Below are 21,013 nucleotides of genomic sequence, written 5' to 3' on the forward strand. Positions count from 1 at the left end.
CTTACCCTGACTCATTCAGTGCAACTCAAAGAGCAAGGCGAGCGCTTCCACCAAGATATACTGGACTTTGAACACCGCTGCCAAGAAGCGTATAACGAAAATATGATGGAAGACTATATGTGGGGGCTGATACGTGAAAAATATATATGCTAGTTTGGGTTGAGAAAATATTTTACGTAGAGGGTCGAAACGTTGTTCGCTCTTTTTTTTGCAAAATATTTTTGCATATAAATTTCTCTACAAGTGGGTTTCTCGACATCACTAATTGATACGTGAAAGTGATTTTATATTACGGTCGTAAATCTCGAAAAACTACTCACTTGTAAACATTTTTGTGTAACTTTAGTATAAATACATGTAAATCTTGATTCATATGTTGTTTTATTCAGACTTTATGTGAATGAAAATGTTCAAATTTGCCTGTTTTACATATAAAATAGATATTGCCAAATTTCGTTATCCAGGTCACAAAAGCAAAGTTTGAAGGGAATAATGGTCATTTTCTGTACTTTTACAACATAAGTAATTAAGAAACAACACATACAATCCAGGAACAAAAATTGTGTTACATAGTGTAACTCAAGATTTCGATACAAGATATTGTAACTGTTTAATTATCCTAAGGTTTTGATCTAAGGTATTGTAACTGTTTAGTTAACCTAAAAAAAAAACACAACTAATATTTGACCTTGACATCTGGTGTTTGAGTGAACCTACGTCTTTTAACTAAACATGAGTTTGTGTTTCACAGAAGTTGTCAGGAGACGACTCCTAACAGACGGTTGTGTTTCCGTTGAAGTCAGTATTTTATTTTTGGTTTCAAAAGTTTCTGTTGCTGGGATATGAAAGAGGGTATTGAAAAGGGACATAGAACATGCGTCTTTGAAAATACCACCTGTGGTTCTTATACGTTGTACAGTACAGTAATCTATAAAATAATATAATTGTTTCTAACAAAATTTGTAATAGTGTTTTTATGCTTTCAAAATTTGTTTGTTAGGCCTTATTTATATGCTGTAATATCCAGACTATGTAAGAAGTGACTTGTGTATATAGACCCGGAAGTAAAGGCTTAGCACAGCCAATTCCAGCTGATACGACTCCTATGATCACAAACTTATCTCCTTCTTTTACCAGTAGAGGGCCACCAGAATCACCCTATAAAAAGAAAATTGGAAAATTTTAAAAATTAAATTATTAAATTAAAAACAGTACCATACACGATCTTGACGCATGATATTTAAAAACAATAATAAATCAATTTATGAAAAATTACAATAATGAAAACGTTTATTAAAAAAGTTACGAAATGCAGCACCTACTGCCACTAAAAGGTTATGAGGTAACCCAAAAATATATCTTACAAAACTGGAGAGCGGCCCTGTAAGAGAGCTTTCCCGTAATTGGTCGGGATCGAATATGCGCGAAACCCTAAAATATTCCTTGCTTTTTTTTTTGCATTATACGAGTGCTGATGGATTGTGGGCGATAGGATGCTACTGAATAGCTGTGTTTATTCTAGCCAGTAGTTCAAAATTATTAAAAAATAAGAATAAGAATAATATTGTGAAATTATAAAAGAATTTTCAACTTGTACTTGTGAAATAGCAGCAGTCAACAGGTCATGACTTGGTATTTCGCGTGACGGGCTGTGGGTAGGAAGGTTCAAGGTTCGGTCCCGCAATACGCCACTGAACACGCACCACCTATTAGGTATGAATGTGTTATAAAAGTAGCAGTGAAGTCCGATATTAAGTTAAACAATGTAGGTGGATAGTTCTACTGACTTGTTGTCCTTCTTCTGTCCAGAAATGCCGAATTAGGCATAGCTATGCCTAAAATGCTTGAACCTTGGAATCTCTGATCCGTCCGTTTAACCTGTGTCGTACAAAGTGCCGTTCGGAGTAAAAAAAATCCAAATACATTACGGCCGCAAAAGTTGTATTGAACTCATTTCAACTCAAATACGAACTGAATTTCAAATTTTGTGTAACGTGTCTGATCATACGTTCTTACCTTACAGGAGTCTTGGCCTCCGTTTTTAAAGCCTGCACACATTTGTCCATTCTGTAGCGTGACTAGCTTTCCCGCCTCATGGTACCAATTCTGACACTGCGTGACATCCATTACAGGAACTTCGACTTTCTGAAGACGCTTTGCACGCTCTCCACCTGGTGATTTTAACAGGTATCAAAATGAAATTTATTGCTACAATATAAAGCTTTTCTTAAGTACGGTAACTAAAATATATATGAAACTGGTTACATTGTGTATATATCTATCTTCGTAACGATTACATAGGTTTCGGTTGCTCTTTATTCATCTTAAATAAAACTTCCTTTCACAATGTGCTAGCTTCCTGAAGTACACCACTGGGCTCTAACCTTAAAGTTTATCTTTTTACTGCTTGCTTCTGAGCTATCGTTGAACTACGTTTGGTGTGAAAAGGAGTGTTACTCATGCTTCCAGTTTGTTTTGTAAATTATCAAGTTGGCAAACTTAATGGCAAAAGTTATTGTTTCATTTTATTCGAGGGTACCATGCTACAGTACAGCTCTGGATTTCAGAGGTGGCGAACCGCGTTCGAATCCATACGATACAACAATACATTCTCCACATTTTAAACTGTGGTTGTATTGTAATGGTGATGATTAATTCCCTAGTCTAGCTGGGTGATGGGTGGTTGGGTGCTACTGACTGGCTGGCTTCTTTCTGGCCAATTTCTAAACTAGAGACAGCGACAGATAGCTTTAATAACTTTACCACATATACAATACAATCATTCTTTGGTTCACTTTCGTCCAGGGATGGAATTCGCCGGAAAGGTTTTAACTTATAACGAAATTCACAATTTTGGTGAAGCCAAAAAACCAAAAACAAAAGAAAAATCACTATGATTCACACAATAACTTCATTTTCAAATTCTATATTATTTAGTAAAATTAATATAATTAATTTCCCTTAGATTCTCAACAATAAGATTGGGGCTTCATAACGATAAAGTTCGGAGTTCAATCCTCCCAGAGATCACAACAACATTGAACATCCTTGCACTCACTCAACAACAAATAGAGAAGTTGTTTTGAACTAAGCCCAAAGCTACACACTGGGCTATCTGTGCTCTGCCCACCACGGGTATCGAAACCCGGTTTTAGCGTTCGAAGTCCGCAGACATACCGCTGAGCCAACGGGTATCGAAACCCGGTTTTAGTGTTCTAAGTCCCGCAGACATACCGCTGAGCCACAGGGGGCACAAAAGGGAAACGAAAGTAAAGCAATATCCCTAATGATGGTCTGATCTAGGGTTCTTCACATAAAATACATTAAACTGTGTTTAACAAAATGTTGTCCTCCGCTGCGGTAAGCCTACGGATTTACAACGCTAGAATCAGTAGTTCAATTTCTCTCGGTGGACTCGGCTGATAAACCCGATGTTTGTTTGTTTGTTTGGGAATTTCGCACAAAGCTACTCGAGGGCTATCTGTGCTAGCCATCCCTAATTTAGCAGTGTAAGACTAGAGGGAAGACAGCTAGTCATCACCACCCACCGACAACTCTTGGGCTACTCTTTTACCAACGAATAGTGGGATTGACCGTCACATTATACACCCCCACGGCTGGGAGGGCGAGCATGTTTAGCGCGACGCGGGCTCGAACCCGCGACCCTCGGATTACGAGTCGCACGCCTTACGCGCTAGGCCATGCCGGGCCTAATAACCCGCTGTGACTTTGTTATAACAAAACTCACTCAAGCACAAACAAAATAATTATAGAATGTATCATAATTACTGCTTTCTCCTATCAATAGAAGCTTTCTTGTAAGTTAAGAATATTTCTCAGCATTAAAGAATATGAAATTTGTCTGTGAAGTGCGTACTTAAAGATGAAAATCATTTTTTTATGTTAAAGAAAAACGCGTAAACTAAAAGCCACAATTTCCATCAGTAAAGGAGCGACAGGTCATCATGGGTCATCATGGATTCTTATTACTTTCAAAATATATGCCTCCATTTTGGGCACATGAGCTCTTATTACCTTTGAAAGGTATCCCTCCATTCAGGTATATAGGCTCTTACTACCTACAAAAGGTACGCCTTCATTTAGGGTACATTGGTTCATATTGCCTTCCAAAGATATGTCTCTGTTTCAGATACATGACGAGTTATAATTATCAATAAAATATATGTCAATTTAATGCACATGAGGGGTTCTAACGACCTGGAAAAGGTATGTCTATATTGCAGGTACATGACTGGTTTTTATTACCTTCAAAAGGTATGTCTATTTCATGTACATGAGGGGTTCTTATTACCTTCAAAAGGTGTGTCTCTGTTTCATGTACATGATGGGTTCTGATTACCTTCAAAAGGTGTGTCTCCATTTCATTTACATGATGGGTTCTTATTACCTGTCCCCAGATTTACAACGCTAAAATCAGGGGTTCGATTCCCTTCGGTGGACACAGCAGACAGCTTAATGTGGCTTTGCTATAAGAGAAAAAAAAACGCACAGAAATATTACTACCTGCAAAAGGTATGTCTCTATTTCACGTACATGATGGGTTCTTACTATAATACAAGAGAAATATCTCATGTTGAACCTTATTGTCTACTAAATGTGTTTTCCAGATGCTGACCACATGTGGTATTTATAAAAGTAATTCAGTTTGTTTGTTTTTTCTTGCATGTCTATAAAATGTAAATGAGCGTTGTGGCGACCACTAGAAGCAGAGGTAAAGTAAGTAAATGGCTATGTTACCTTCCTCCGGATCAGCTTGAAATCCCCAGCCAATGACTGTGCCATCTTGACCTATGAAAGAACTCGAGGTATCAGGTAGACAGACGGGTCTGATATAATCAGTGAAAGTTATGTCCTTCGCAAGCTTCAGAATCGCTATGTCATTATAGTAGCGCCTGGGTAAGGAGAAATCAGGATGAACAATAATTTGTTGGACCCTGATGTCTTCTGTTTTGTGATCTTCCTCTTGGGATAAATCAAACTCACCAACACGAACAACAAAATGGCGGGGGGAATATCTTAAAAGATAGATAATTCGATTCTAAATGTTTTCGTTCGAGGTTTATCATCACGTTACACATAACAAGTTAAGATTTTAAAAGTCGGAAAAGCACATCGAAAACAAATAAACAAGGAGACTTAACATATGAACTGGTACGTTTCAAATACGAGCCGTTTCATCAGTCTGATTATTAAGATGCCAGCGCTCCAATTGTTAAAATATTCAAAGACTATACATCCAATTAACGCTGCCTAAACACTGAAATGTCTGAAACTTACAACTGCACACAGTGAGCTGCTGTTAAAACCCAACGTTTATCCAAAATGGTTCCTCCACAGAAATGTTCCCTGTTGAAACGAATAGACACCTAGTGGCAAAGAAAGGCCAATTATTAGAGAAATTATCATGCTATTTGTATGCTAATTGTATGTATTTCTATAAAACTATACTATTAGCAAAAACTTAACATTTTGTAACTGTCCTTAGAAGAGTTAATTTTATTTAAAACGAAAGAAACGTTTATGTTTCGTATGCCATTCTGTTCACTGGTTGTCGTCATGTTCGCTGTGGACCACGAACAGTGATTGGCTGTTACAACTTGTACACTGGGATTAAAAACACCCTCGTTTAATATTATTTTCATTTAGTTAAGTTTGATTGACTTGAATTTTTGTGAACTTATAAGGCATAGTTGATTTCTGTATTGCGAAATTTTGAGGTCTAGTTGATTTGTGTTTTGTGAACGTGTGAGGCTTTGGTTTATTCGTGTTTTGCGAACTTGTAAGGCTTTGGTTTATTTGTGTTTTGCGAACGTATGAGGCTTTGGTTTATTTGTGTTTTGCGAACTTGTGAGACTTTGGTTTATTTGTGTTTTGCGAACGTGTGAGGCTTTAATTTATTCGTGTTTTGCGAACTTGTGAGGCTTTAATTTATTTATGTTTTGCGAACTTGTGAGGCTTTAATTTATTCGTGTTTTGCGAACTTGTGAGGCTTTGGTTTATTTGTGTTTTGCGAACTTGTGAGGCTTTTGTTTATTTGTGGTTTTCGGACTCGTAAAGATCAGCTAATTTGCGCTTCATGAACTTGCAAGGGTTTGTTAATTTATGTTTTGTGAATTTATGAGCAAATTCATTTGTGTATCTGTGTTGTGAAGTTGGTTGATTTTTAGAGATATCTTCCGAACAGTTTAAGTATAGTTTTATGGTGAATTTATTATTGGTGCAAAACATGACCGTAGAAAATACAAAGAACACCGAGTATTGGTAATTCGTATGAGAACCCTTAGCTCTACAAGAACATTGGAACTTGTCTTCACACTGTTACGGGATTAAACAGAAATCCAAATTTTGGGGATCTTTGACACAAAATGTCCGATACTTGTTTCAGCACATTCATGTAAAGGTCAAAGGTCAAAATGTAAAAAGTCTTAAATGAATATTTTCTTTGAAACTTGTGGTTTAATTAAAGCCAATATAAAGTTACAAATAAGAACACAGTTTTCCTACTCTTAGGTTCTCTAGCTATTTCGAATACTCGGGTGTACAATTTTAACATCTGATGCACAGGTGGGCTTAAAGGGCCATGTCAGAGACCGCTGTATATCCATAAGTTTAAATACTGATATGAGGGAAGGCAGCCAGCTAGATGCAACCCGTGAGAACTTTGTCCGGGTTTTATCCCAGTATGAACTGACTGTCATTCCAAACCTAAAAGAATGGAGCGTATTTAGTATCATCGCGATGAGAACCTTGAGCCTTAGGATGGTAGCAGCTGGGTAGATTGCTTCCAATTCGCATTCAGAAAGGTGCATTGCTTATTGGCGTGTAGTTGTACAAGACTGGGCGTTATTCGAATGTTTAGATTTCATTGTTTTCTTCTAATAATGATGATTAACTTACCACCCAAGGAAACTCTCCATCGTATGCGTCTGTTCCACGAACAATACGACTGTTTCTGACGAGTTGTCTACCACACAGGCTGGTTACGGCTGTGTGAAATAAAAAAAACATATAAACACACACACGTATATGCAAAAAAAGCCCTAAACATTTTATGTCACAGATCTCAATTAACAACATTTCAGAATGGGCAGCGGGTTAGGACGCTCAACTCGTAACCTGAAGAACGCGGTTTGGAATTCATGTTACATCAAACATGCTCGCCATTTTAGTCGTGAGCGCATCATGTGAAGATCAATTCTACTTTTCGTTGGTAGAAGAGCAGCCCAAGAGCTGGCGGCAGGTGTTCTAGTCTTACACTGCAAAATATCCCACGTGTAGCTTTGCGCGAACTTCAAAATAGACAACGGGATTAGTGTGATGACTGAAATAGTCATCGGACTGAAAACAGTCAGAAACAGAACATAATAGCACATATGGTATATCAGCAGTAATAAGGAATCGAAATATGAACCTACAAATAACCCACGATAGTATTGAGAATTTGAATCTTAGCTAGGTATTGAATTAACTGTAAAAAACAAACCATAAAGAAACATTAGACATTTCAATAATTATCAGACCAGCTTGGCTTATAAATAGAGGACTATCTTGACTTTGACGGCATATGATGTTAAAGACACTATTGTTACTCGATAAAGAGCACGTGCATGTGATGTATCTGCAATGACGCGTGTCGCTCATATTTTCATCAAATTATCCAGTGTGTAGACGTTTACGTCACAAATGCTGCTCATTAACAGCAATTGCTCTCGGGGTTTCATGTCTTTATCGTGAAAACTGGTCAGAAGAAATACTGTTTACCCAGAATCAAGACTTGATAACAGCCTATGGTATCAGCACCTTACAAACTAATCAGAAGAAATCCTGTTTACCCAGAGCCAAGACTTGATAACAACCTCTGGTATCAGAACCTTACCAACTAATCAGAAGAAATCCTGTTTACACAGAATCAAGACTTGATAACAGCCTCTGGCATCAGCACCTTACAAACAAATCAGAAGAAATACTTTTTACACATAACCAAGACTTGATAACAGCCTCTGGTATCATAACCTTGCCAACTAATCAGAAGAAATCCTGTTTACCCAGAATCAAGACTTGATAACAGCCTCTGGTATCAGAACCTTACCAACAAGTCAGAAGAAATCCTGTTTACACAGAATCAAGACTTGATAACAGCCTCTGGCATCAGCACCTTACAAACAAATCAGAAGAAATACTGTTTACACATAACCAAGACTTGATAACAGCCTCTGGCATCAGCACCTTACAAACTAATCAGAAGAAATCCTGTTTACCCAGAATCAAGACTTGATAACAGCCTCTGGTATCAGAACCTTACCAACTAATCAGAAGAAATCATGTTTACACAGAATCAAGACTTGATAACAGCCTCTGGCAACAGCACCTTACAAACTAATCAGAAGAAATTCTGTTTACCCAGAGCCAAGACTTGATAACAGCCTCTGGCATCAGCACCTTACAAACTAATCAGAAGAAATCCTGTTTACACAGAATAAAAACTTGATAACAGCCTCTGACATCAGCACCTTACAAACAAATCAGAAGAAATACTGTTTACACATAACCAAGACTTGATAACAACCTCTGGTATCAGAACCTTACAAATTAATCAGAAGAAATCCTGTTTACACAGAATCAAGACTTGATAACAGCCTCTGGCATCAGCACCTTACAAACAAACCAGAAGAAATACTGTTTACACATAACCAAGACTTGATAACAGCCTCTGGTATCAGAACCTTACAAACTAATCAGAAGAAATCCTGTTTACCCAGAATCAAGACTTGATAACAGCCTTTGGTATCAGAACCTTACAAACTAATCAGAAGAAATCTTGTTTACCCAGAATCAAGACTTGATAACAGCCTTTGGTATCAGAACCTTACAAACTAATCAGAAGAAATCTTGTTTACCCAGAATCAAGACTTGATAACAGCCTCTGGTATCAGAACCTTACAAACTAATCAGAAGAAATCCTGTTTACCCAGAATCAAGACTTGATGACAGCCTCTGGCATCAGAACCTTACAAACTAATCAGAAGAAATTCTGTTTACCCAGAGCCAAGACTTGATAACAGCCTCTGGCATCAGCACCTTACAAACTAATCAGAAGAAATCCTGTTTACACAGAATCAAGACTTGATAACAGCCTCTGGCATCAGCACCTTACAAACAAATCAGAAGAAACACTGTTTACACATAACCAAGACTTGATAACAGCCTCTGGTATCAGAACCTTACAAACTAATCAGAAGAAATCCTGTTTACCCAGAATCAAGACTTGATAACAGCCTCTGGTATCAGAACCTTACCAACTAATCAGAAGAAATCATGTTTACACAGAATCAAGACTTGATAACAGCCTCTGGCAACAGCACCTTACAAACTAATCAGAAGAAATTCTGTTTACCCAGAGCCAAGACTTGATAACAGCCTCTGGTATCAGAACCTTACAAACTAATCAGAAGAAATCCTGTTTACCCAGAATCAAGACTTGATAACAGCCTTTGGTATCAGAACCTTACAAACTAATCAGAAGAAATCTTGTTTACCCAGAATCAAGACTTGATAACAGCCTTTGGTATCAGAACCTTACAAACTAATCAGAAGAAATCTTGTTTACCCAGAATCAAGACTTGATAACAGCCTCTGGTATCAGAACCTTACAAACTAATCAGAAGAAATCCTGTTTACCCAGAATCAAGACTTGATGACAGCCTCTGGCATCAGCACCTTACAAACTAATCAGAAGAAATCCTGTTTACCCAGAATCAAGACTTGATAACAGCCTCTGGTATCAGAACCTTACCAACTAATCAGAAGAAATCATGTTTACACAGAATCAAGACTTGATAACAGCCTCTGGCAACAGCACCTTACAAACTAATCAGAAGAAATTCTGTTTACCCAGAGCCAAGACTTGATAACAGCCTCTGGCATCAGCACCTTACAAACTAATCAGAAGAAATCCTGTTTACACAGAATAAAGACTTGATAACAGCCTCTGGCATCAACACCTTACAAACAAATCAGAAGAAACACTGTTTACACATAACCAAGACTTGATAACAGCCTTTGGTATCAGAACCTTACAAACTAATCAGAAGAAATCCTGTTTACACAGAATCAAGACTTGATAACAGCCTCTGGTATCAGAACCTTACAAACTAATCAGAAGAAATCCTGTTTACCCAGAATCAAGACTTGATAACAGCCTTTGGTATCAGAACCTTACAAACTAATCAGAAGAAATCCTGTTTACCCAGAATTAAGACTTGATAACAGCCTCTGGTATCAGAACCTTACAAACTAATCAGAAGAAATCATGTTTACCCAGAGCCAAGACTTGATAACAGCCTCTAGCATCAGCACCTTACAAACTAATCAGAAGAAATCCTGTTTACCCAGAGCCAAGACTTGATAACAGCTTCTGGCATCAGCACCTTACAAACTAATCAGAAGAAATCCTGTTTACACAGAATCAAGACTTGATAACAGCCTCTGGCATCAGCACCTACAAACTAATCAGAAGAAATCCTGTTTACCCAGAATCAAGACTTGATAACAGCCTCTGGTATCAGAACCTTACCAACTAATCAGAAGAAATCCTGTTTACACAGAATCAAGACTTGATAACAGCCTCTGGCATCAGCACCTTACAAACTAATCAGAAGAAATCCTGTTTACCCAGAATCAAGACTTGATAACAGCCTCTGGTATCAGAACCTTACCAACTAATCAGAAGAAATCCTGTTTACACAGAATCAAGACTTGATGACAGCCTCTGGCATCAGCACCTTACAAACAAACCAGAAGAAATACTGTTTACACATAACCAAGACTTTATAACAGCCTCTGGTATCAGAACCTTACAAACTAATCAGAAGAAATTCTGTTTACCCAGAATCAAGACTTGATAACAGCCTTTGGTATCAGAACCTTACAAACTAATCAGAAGAAATCTTGTTTACCCAGAATCAAGACTTGATAACAGCTTCTGGTATCAGAACCTTACCAACTAATCAGAAGAAATCCTGTTTACACAGAATCAAGACTTGATAACAGCCTCTGGCATCAGCACCTTACAAACAAACCAGAAGAAATACTGTTTACACATAACCAAGACTTGATAACAGCCTCTGGTATCAGAACCTTACAAACTAATCAGAAGAAATCCTGTTTACCCAGAATCAAGACTTGATAACAGCCTTTGGTATCAGAACCTTACAAACTAATCAGAAGAAATCTTGTTTACCCAGAATCAAGACTTGATAACAGCCTTTGGTATCAGAACCTTACAAACTAATCAGAAGAAATCTTGTTTACCCAGAATCAAGACTTGATAACAGCCTCTGGTATCAGAACCTTACAAACTAATCAGAAGAAATCCTGTTTACCCAGAATCAAGACTTGATGACAGCCTCTGGCATCAGCACCTTACAAACTAATCAGAAGAAATCCTGTTTACCCAGAATCAAGACTTGATAACAGCGTCTGGTATCAGAACCTTACAAACTAATCAGAAGAAATCCTGTTTACCCAGAATCAAGACTTGATAACAGCCTCTGGTATCAGAACCTTACCAACTAATCAGAAGAAATCATGTTTACACAGAATCAAGACTTGATAACAGCCTCTGGCAACAGCACCTTACAAACTAATCAGAAGAAATTCTGTTTACCCAGAGCCAAGACTTGATAACAGCCTCTGGTATCAGAACCTTACAAACTAATCAGAAGAAATCATGTTTACCCAGAGCCAAGACTTGATAACAGCCTCTAGCATCAGCACCTTACAAACTAATCAGAAGAAATACTGTTTACACATAACCCAGACTTGATAACAGCCTCTGGTATCAGAACCTTACAAACTAATCAGAAGAAATCCTGTTTACACAGAATCAAGACTTGATAACAGCCTCTGGTATCAGAACCTTACAAACTAATCAGAAGAAATTCTGTTTACCCAGAATCAAGACTTGATAACAGCCTTTGGTATCAGAACCTTACAAACTAATCAGAAGAAATCCTGTTTACCCAGAATCAAGACTTGATAACAGCTTCTGGTATCAGAACCTTACAAACTAATCAGAAGAAATCATGTTTACCCAGAGCCAAGACTTGATAACAGCCTCTAGCATCAGCACCTTACAAACTAATCAGAAGAAATCCTGTTTACCCAGAGCCAAGACTTGATAACAGCTTCTGGCATCAGCACCTTACAAACTAATCAGAAGAAATCCTGTTTACACAGAATCAAGACTTGATAACAGCCTCTGGTATCAGAACCTTACCAACTAATCAGAAGAAATCCTGTTTACACAGAATCAAGACTTGATAACAGCCTCTGGCATCAGCACCTTACAAACTAATCAGAAGAAATCCTGTTTACCCAGAATCAAGACTTGATAACAGCCTCTGGTATCAGAACCTTACCAACTAATCAGAAGAAATCCTGTTTACACAGAATCAAGACTTGATGACAGCCTCTGGCATCAGCACCTTACAAACTAATCAGAAGAAATCCTGTTTACCCAGAATCAAGACTTGATAACATCCTCTGGTATCAGAACCTTACAAACTAATCAGAAGAAATCATGTTTACCCAGAGCCAAGACTTGATAACAGCCTCTAGCATCAGCACCTTACAAACTAATCAGAAGAAATCCTGTTTACCCAGAGCCAAGACTTGATAACAGCTTCTGGTATCAACATCTCTTTCTGTAGCAAAAATATAACCACGTACAGAAACTTTGTCACTCATCTAAGCAATAATTATTCCATGCCTTTAACAAACATTCCAACAAAATGTCCCTTACTATTATTGAATTTTTAAAACAATGAAAAATATTTTTATCTCATCAAATAACGTACTGTTAAGGCTGTTTGCAATTTAAGCACAAAGCTACACAATCCGCCCACCACGATTATCGAAACCCGGTTTCTAGCGTTGTTAGTCCGCAGACATACCGCTGAGCCACTGGGGCGAATAAAGTAAGATATTATGAGATAAATAAATCGCATATCTATAATAATAATAATAACAAAAATAAATATAATTATAGTGAGATTTGTAAAGGAAAGTATATTAAATAATTTCATTTAATTTTAAACATTTTAAAACATAAATTAAATATCCTAATATTATATTTTTGAATTTCGCAAAGCTACACGAAGGCTAGCCATACCTAATTTAGCAGTGTAAGTCTAGAGAGAAAGCAGCTAGCCATCATCACCCACCGCCAACTGTTGGGCTACTCTTTTACCAACGAATAGTGGGATTCACCTTCACATTATAACGTCCCTAGGGCTAAAAGAGCGAGCATGTTTGGTGTGATGAGGATTCAAACCCGTGCCCCTCAAGTTACGAGTCGAGTGCCCTATCTACTTGGTCATGACGGACCTAAAGAGGGGAAAAGACAAACAACATTCCTATAATCTCAGACCATCCGTGACACCTCTCCCCACTCCACATCCCCCCTCGTGCATAAACTTGTTTAATTTATACAGGTTCTGCTGAATTTAGCTGTCGGGTGAAGCGCGGAAGAAACGGCCCCACCTGAGTTTCAGACCATGTTTCTGCAGGGTTTGCCCCTTTTGTACAAATTGGCCCGATTTCATATCACGCTTTTTGCGACTAAGCCTATTTATTTTAACTCGACGATTTTTTTTCACAAATGTTCAAACTACGTCCTCAAATACTATTCTAGCGCCACCACTGTATAATTATTAACACTCAAAACGAGAATCGCTCTTTAACTCAATCGACACGAATACTACTGCCAGTAAAGGGATGTGAGTATAGCGCGCCATCTAGTGTGAAACTAAGCAATTATAACTCATGTAGACCACGTAGATTATTCATTGATAATAATTTTTTGTCGATGTTCCTGAGTCACCAAAACCCACAACCGGATAGCATGGGAACGAGGCTATCGAACCTAAGTATGAGCACTGTTATTACGTGCTCTACAAATGTACACCACGTGTCTCATCTACAGCTTTCAAACTTATCACCAGGTGTATGTAGCCTGGTTATTAGTGTAGCGGGATATGGATTGAAGGTCTCTCTTGTTCGCGTCCCATAGCCGATAAAACGTCCTCTACAGTTTGTGTCAGAAGATGTACTATAAAAATGATGGACTAATCCCACCATTCGATAACAATAGTTATAAGATTGGCGGTGGGTAATGTTAATTGTCTATCGGTTTAAAATTAAGAACAACTGGTGCATGCACATAGCTGTGCGCATGTACCCGAAACAACCATTCATCCACCTGTGAGGTTTCAGTTTCGATTCTTCGAGCTTTGCCATCGTCTGTGTGTCACAAGCAAAGAATAATGACAAAAATAAAGTCCCCAGCTCACGTGTGTGCACGTGCAAAACAAGAGTAACTTCTCTTCTAATGTTAAAAATTATATCAGTAAAGCGACAAAAATAAAGTCACCAAGAGACTAATTCCTGGATAAAATATGGAAAACAGTTTTATTACCTTTTTTACACTGTCCATGTATGAATATTCAACCAGTTCAAAGTGACTAAAAAGATCGCAAACAGACAAAATGTTCCAAATACAGTGTCCCCATCGCGCCAAACATGCTCGCCCTTTCAACCGTGGGGCGTTATAATGTGACGGTCAATCCCACTATTCGTTGGTAAAAGAGTGGCCCCAGAGTTGGCGGTGGGTGGTGATGACTAGCTGCCTTCCCTCCAGTCTTACACTGCTAAAGTAGGGACGGCTAGCGCAGATAGCCCTCGAGTAGCTTTGTGCGAAATTCAAAAAACAAACAAACAATCAATAAGACGAGAAACATCTAAAAATTGACGAAACTAACTGTTAACAAACTGTCTTCACTCAAGGCTGTTATTTTAAAAATTAGGAAATTGTATTCACATATAGCCCTTGTGTACCTTTGCGGGAAAATCCCCCAAGAGCAATAGTAAAGATAGGGATTAGGTTATTAGGTTTTATTGTAGTGGTAGTGCTACCTTTTATGACAAGATTTTAAAATGTTTTTTTTATTCCAATAGAAACATAACTCTTTTTACCGTTATCAATGGTAAACATGTATGATATACGAAATACATATATGTAAAAACGACTGTTATGGGTTGAGAAAATTGTTTATGTCGGGGAGAGAGCAACGTTTCGACCTTCTTCGGTCATCACGGATGTATGATATACGCCTCTATAGAACGGTATTCAAAATAAAAAAAAACATTGTGTTTTTTATTTGACACAGTAAAAGATAAAATCGTTATTGGTTATTTGAGACACCTACTTCCGATAACATTGTTACTACCCTCACGGTCAGTGACTACTGTTAAAACACGACAGGCCAAAACTGTACTCACTAACCCTGATGGTAGTAACTATATTAATAAAGCTATTCGGCTAAAATAAGTAATAAGATTTTATTTTTTACTGTGCGAAAAAGCAACATTTTTTTTTTTACTTTTAAGATAAGCATAATGTGGCTGAAAAGAAATTATTATATATATTAAAATATTCCGCTCTGTGGTAAACTTTTATTTTGGGATACTTATCTCTGTCTGGTTTCACAAAGGTTTAGATTTTGAAGAAATTCGGTTCGCTCTAACTTTTTTGCTTTTGGTATTATTGTCAGAAAAATGCTAGATACTTGTTTATAACTTGCTTTCTTTAAATCAAAATAAGCTTGTTTTATATTTAGATTCATCATACAAAGTTTCCAGGTGGTGTGCTACACGTAGATAAATAAGACGTGTAGTAAATTATTTTCATCTTACACAAAATCAGGCCCGGCATGGCTAGTGGGTTAAGGCGTTCGACTCGTAATCTGAGGGTCATGGGTTCGAATCCCCATCTCACCAAACATGTTCGCCCATTCAGCCGTGAGGACGTTATTATGTGACAGCCAATCCCACTATTTGTTGGTAAAAGAGTAGCCCAAGAGTTGGCGGTGGGTGGTGATGACTAGCTGTCTTTCTTCTAGTCTTACACTGCTAAATTAAGGACAGCTAGCGCAGATAGCCCTCGTGTAGCTTTGCGCGAAATTCCAAAACAAACAAACAAACTTACACAAAATACCTCACACTGACCAACTGGTGGCGAGTTACATGCAGAAGCTGATGTGCAATAAAACAGAGCTTGTGGTGAGTTGCTTTTATCTTACACTATGTCACCTTACACCGACCAAACAACCTACCTGCTGAGTGTACGAGTGGAACAGCCGCTATTAAAGCAATCCATAGAATGATTACCAATTGTTGAATTATCCCCGTCGCGTGCATCCTGTGGGTGAGGGCGTGCAACGTACTTACCAAACGTGACAAGTGCAGTTTAATAGGTGGTTGAAGATCGACGACTGACAGGACACAAGTGTCGTAGTCAGCTATTTAAACTGACAAAAAAGAATTTGGGTTATGTGCTGCAGTGGTGAAAAGCTCGTGGTTCCCTGTTATCCTCCTGACCGCGATCCATTCAGATGCCGAAAGTGGATAATTGGACTCTCCTATCGGTGGCAATGAACGGCGTAAATGAAAATCTATGCCCACGTGTTTTAGAAATTTATATGCTAAAACGGCTCGTTTGGGTTGAGAAAATATTTTACATAGAAGAGCGAACAACGTTTCGACCTTCTTCGGTCATCGTCAGGTTCACAAAGGTCCACGTGCTTTGGCTCGTGGACTAGGTAGGTAGCTTTCACTTTGAGGTGTTTAGTATTAGTGACGACCATTATGGCAAATTAGCAACATTATACCATCAGAATTTCAACTTAAAAGATGCAGCAAATAAAGCATCATCACTCGTCATATTAACATAACGCTTCAAATTAGAAGCACAAATACTGGACAGCTCGTAAAGTAGCACTTGTTTCTTGAATTAATAAACAACATATAATTTAGAATAGACCAACAGAATTCCAAATTCAGAGACGCAGTTAATAAAGAACATCAGTTTTCTTCCTTCACATTAATAATTTTTTTAATTTTCTTCCATAGGTTGGATGCCAAACAAGTTATCAGACACAAGTATGCTCGCCCTTTCAGCCATAGGGGAATTATAATGCAACTGTAAATTTCAAAATGCGTTGATAAAATAGGAAAAGAAAAGTAACCCAAGCATTAGCGGTGGGTGGCGCTAACGAATTTTTTTACTTTTGTCTATCACTAGTCACATTAAGGACGAATAACCAGCACAGCCCTCGACTAGCTCTGTGCAAAATTCTACAAACAAACCCTAGTCTAACCTTATCATATAGTACTGTTTTTTTTTTCAGCGTTGCAGTGAACTATTTATACAGCAAAAATCACGATTTCACAATATTTTTTTCATGTTGGGTTTCCACCTGGCGCGTGCGCAATAGAGTGCACAATAAAAATTTCGACCAAGAAGTTCACTCAGTTTATGTCGTTACTGGAAGGTTCAAATAAACAAGGTCATGAGGTCAGTTGTTTGGTGAACGAACGCACAACAACTGTCCTTGGGTTGGGTGATTTTTGTGGGTGTTTAAGCAACCTTAAGACTAACTCATGAGAATGCTGCTGATCACCCGGAAGCTGTGTATCACCCAGCACCAGCACAAACCAGTAAAATTGTAACCTACAAAGAGCTGTATTATGAACAAAAACACGAAACTACCGAATGAAGTCTTGTCTTCAAACTGTCAGACTTGATGATATATGATGATAAACGAATATTTGCTTCCTGTTCCTTACTGTTATTTTTTTCATCACAAATACTTGTCTTCAAACTCTCAGACTTGATGATATATGATGATAAACGAATATTTGCTTTCTCTTCCTTACTGTTATTTTTTCATCATAAATATTTGACTTGATGTCGGAATTATTCATGGGATTTCATTTATCGAAATATAAGCCAAGAAAAAAAAAAAACTGTTTGTTTTCTGAATTTCACACAAAGCAACACGAGGGCTGTCTGCGCTAATTGTCCCTAATTTAGCAGTGTAAGACTAGAGGGAAGGCAGCTAGCTAGTCATCACCACCCACCGCCACCTCTTGGGCTACCCTTTCACCAACAAATAATGGGATTGACCGTCACATTATAGCGCCCCACGGCTGAAAGGGCGAACATGTTTGGTGCGACCAGGATTCGAACCCGTGACCCTCAGATTACGAGTCGAACGCCTTAACCCATCTGGCCATGCCGGGCCCTGAATTAGAACGTTTAAAATAAAATATTACAACACTTACAACAAGAAATTACAACTAAAGCAAGAAATTTTAACACCTTGAATAAAATATTACAGCATCAGAAACGAGAGATTACACCTGAAACAACATCACGAGGGGGAGGAAAAGATGTGAAATCAAAGTTTGCAAACCCCATTTTTAATTTGCAAGAAAATAGTTGCTTATTCGGTGAAAGTTCATTCGAACATCAAGAAGGAAAAGTCTGGATATCCATCCAGTAACACAGTCGTATGTCTACGGACTTACAACGCTAGTAACCGGGTTTTGATACCTGTGACGGGTTGAGTAAATAATCGTTTGTATAGCTTTAAGCAACCCAGACAAAGGTGACGTTCCTAATATTGAAGTTACAGTATTACAGAACATTCTTGAATATATTTCGTTTTATACACAAAGTAAAAATATTTGTAATATTTTATTTTAAACCTTGTAATTTAGAGCCCGGCACGGCCAGCTGGGATAAGGCGTTTGACTCGTAATCTGAGGGCCACGGGTTCAAATCTCCGTCGCACCAAACATGGTCGCCCTTTCAGCCGTGGGGGGCCTATAATGTGACAGCCAATCCCACTGTTCGTTGGTAAAAGAGTAGCCCAAGAGTTGGCGGTGGGTGGTGATGACTAGCTGCCTTCCCTCTAGTCTTGCACTGCTAAATTAGGAACGGCTAGCGCAGATAGCCCTCGTGTAGCTTTGCGCGAAATTAAAAAACAAACAAAGAAAACCAGTGTCCTTGCGGAAGCTGTTGGCACCGGAAACGGAAATGAACCAGTTTGAGCTGTGCTAGTTACGAAACTGGGAGGAAAAATGAATTGTGATAACTGCTTCTATTTTAAAAAAAGAAGAAAAAAAAACATGTCATATGGTGAGACTCGGCACGCAACTACTAATTTTTCAATGGTTATTTCACTGCTATTTCTGTAAATTTAGTTTCGTATCTTACACTTTTCTGAATTTTATTTAGGACTACAAGTAACATCCAGAGTTAGAGATGTTACACTGGTGAGTTGGTTCCACGGTTTCACTTTTAACTGAGGGCGCGTTAAATGTATATATATAGGTGTATATATTTACAAGCCTTTTATTCCACCAAAACTTAACGCTGTTGTAGCAATTGGTCTTACTGACTATTTATATTTCCTTTGATTTGTAAGTTTATTTTGATTGGTTGTTTTGAATTTCGCGCCAAGCTACATGAGGATTAATCAATCCTAATTGAACAGTATAAGACTAGAAAGCTTCAGCTATTCCAAACCACTCATCGCTAACTCTTGGACTGCTCTTTTACCAAAGAATAGCGGGATTGATATTCACATTATAACATCCCCACAGCTGAAACAGCGAGCATGTTCGGCGAATAGAATTCAAACTTGCAGACTGCGAGTCGAGCGTTTTAACCATCAGGTCATGCCAGGCACTAACCAGAGGTCTCTTTTAAGCGTACGCTTGCAAAAGGTGAATTTTAAGTCAATAAATGAAGTTACCAAAAGCCAAAGTATGAAGTTATAAACTTTGTTTTATGGACTTCCATTTTTTGTTCAGTTAATATAATGTTTCTTCGGCCTGTATATTGGTTCACTCATAAACTGAGTTATTTTTTTCTTTCTAATGTGAATTCAACGTTGTATTTAAATACCTTTAGCTATTTATTTATATTATTTATATTTACATATATCTTTTATTTTCAGATATAATATAATAATATTTCCTCCTCAATTTTTAACTGATAGATCACAGGAGATCTGAATTAACAGCGCACATCACCCATCTTTAGTCAACACTTTCTGACCAAATAGTGAAATGTTATTTTTACAGGAGTAAAAATTAATTAATCATTAATTAAGTGTAGAGAAAGCGAGATAATCTATAAGAAACTTTTATAAACATTGAATCAGATTAAAAGAGGGTGTAGATAGGTTTGACCCATAAATTATTAAATACACTGATGAGATTGGCTATTTCTTCATCCACAATGAGCACAACTGACCAGGTTATTTCCTAGAGATTGTGACTTATCCGAGTAAGTGGACTCTGGTCGGAATGTCTCACTGAGGAGCGGACAGGCTGGCCCTAGAAATCTCTGACGTGGCCGTTTAGCTCGTTTATCCATAAAACCAGAAACTGATAAACTAGCTTTCTAAAAGTGCACCAGAAATGGATTGAATGGTCTGACAAAGAGGGAAAGTTGCCGGATTTGCGGGCTGTAAGCAGGCTTGTGGAACTGTTAAATGTGGCATGAACAGGAAGGAAACACCCCTACTAATATCCCTCTGTGCTAGTGTTTTGGTCGATGTTCAGTGACCACGGAGAGTTAGGTACAGAAGGGACCTTTTTTTTTGTCATTTTGAAGTTGGAAACGAATTAAGGACAATATATGATTTCCATTCAACTGCTGATAAGATATGGAACAGGTTATTGTTTTTGGAAACTACCACATTACCCTTAGCAAGAATGTCTGTTGTCGCTATTGCAATGAACAATATAGTAACATCTTATTTACGATTAATTTACATGGCCCCGGCATGGCCAAGTGTGTTAAGGCGTTCGACTCGTAATCCGAAGGTCGCGGGTTCGAGTCCCGGTCGCAACATACATGCTCGCCCTTTCAGCAGTGGGGGCGTTATAATGTGACGATCAATCCCACTATTCGTTGGTAAAAGAGTAGCCCAAGAGTTGGCGGTGGGTGGTGATGACTAGCTGCCTTCCCTCTAGTCTTACACTACTAAATTAGGGACGGCTAGCGCAGATAACCCTCGAGTAACTTCGTGCGAAATTCAAAAACAATGATTCATTTCCACAAATGCTCGTGTTGAAC

The 21,013-nt window shown here is 38.1% G+C and overlaps 1 protein-coding gene across 1 annotated transcript; it reads right to left on the minus strand.

The window, feature by feature from the left end:
- Positions 1 to 490: 490 nt before the first annotated feature.
- Positions 491 to 16,331, minus strand: LOC143246084 (venom protease-like). The gene is made up of 6 exons (XM_076492300.1): positions 16,194 to 16,331; positions 6,919 to 7,007; positions 5,299 to 5,387; positions 4,759 to 5,036; positions 2,017 to 2,171; positions 491 to 1,158 (listed from the first exon to the last, which is right to left on the minus strand). Exons 1-6 carry the CDS (start codon positions 16,276 to 16,278, stop codon positions 997 to 999), a joined length of 858 nt encoding a protein of 285 aa, XP_076348415.1. The 5' UTR covers positions 16,279 to 16,331; the 3' UTR covers positions 491 to 996.
- Between the last annotated feature and the right edge of the window lie 4,682 nt (positions 16,332 to 21,013).

This window comes from Tachypleus tridentatus, chromosome 3 (genome assembly GCF_004210375.1).
Source record: "Tachypleus tridentatus isolate NWPU-2018 chromosome 3, ASM421037v1, whole genome shotgun sequence".
Classification (NCBI taxonomy): domain Eukaryota; kingdom Metazoa; phylum Arthropoda; class Merostomata; order Xiphosura; family Limulidae; genus Tachypleus; species Tachypleus tridentatus.

Coding starts and splice junctions, on each gene's coding strand:
- LOC143246084 (XM_076492300.1), bottom strand. CDS start 16,278: ATGCACGCGACGGGGATAATTCAACAATTGGTAATCATTCTATGGATT. Junction 7,008..16,193: donor TCCACTCGTACACTCAGCAG/GTAGGTTGTTTG, acceptor TATTTCACACAG/CCGTAACCAGCCTGTGTGGT. Junction 5,388..6,918: donor ATGGAGAGTTTCCTTGGGTG/GTAAGTTAATCA, acceptor CTTTGCCACTAG/GTGTCTATTCGTTTCAACAG.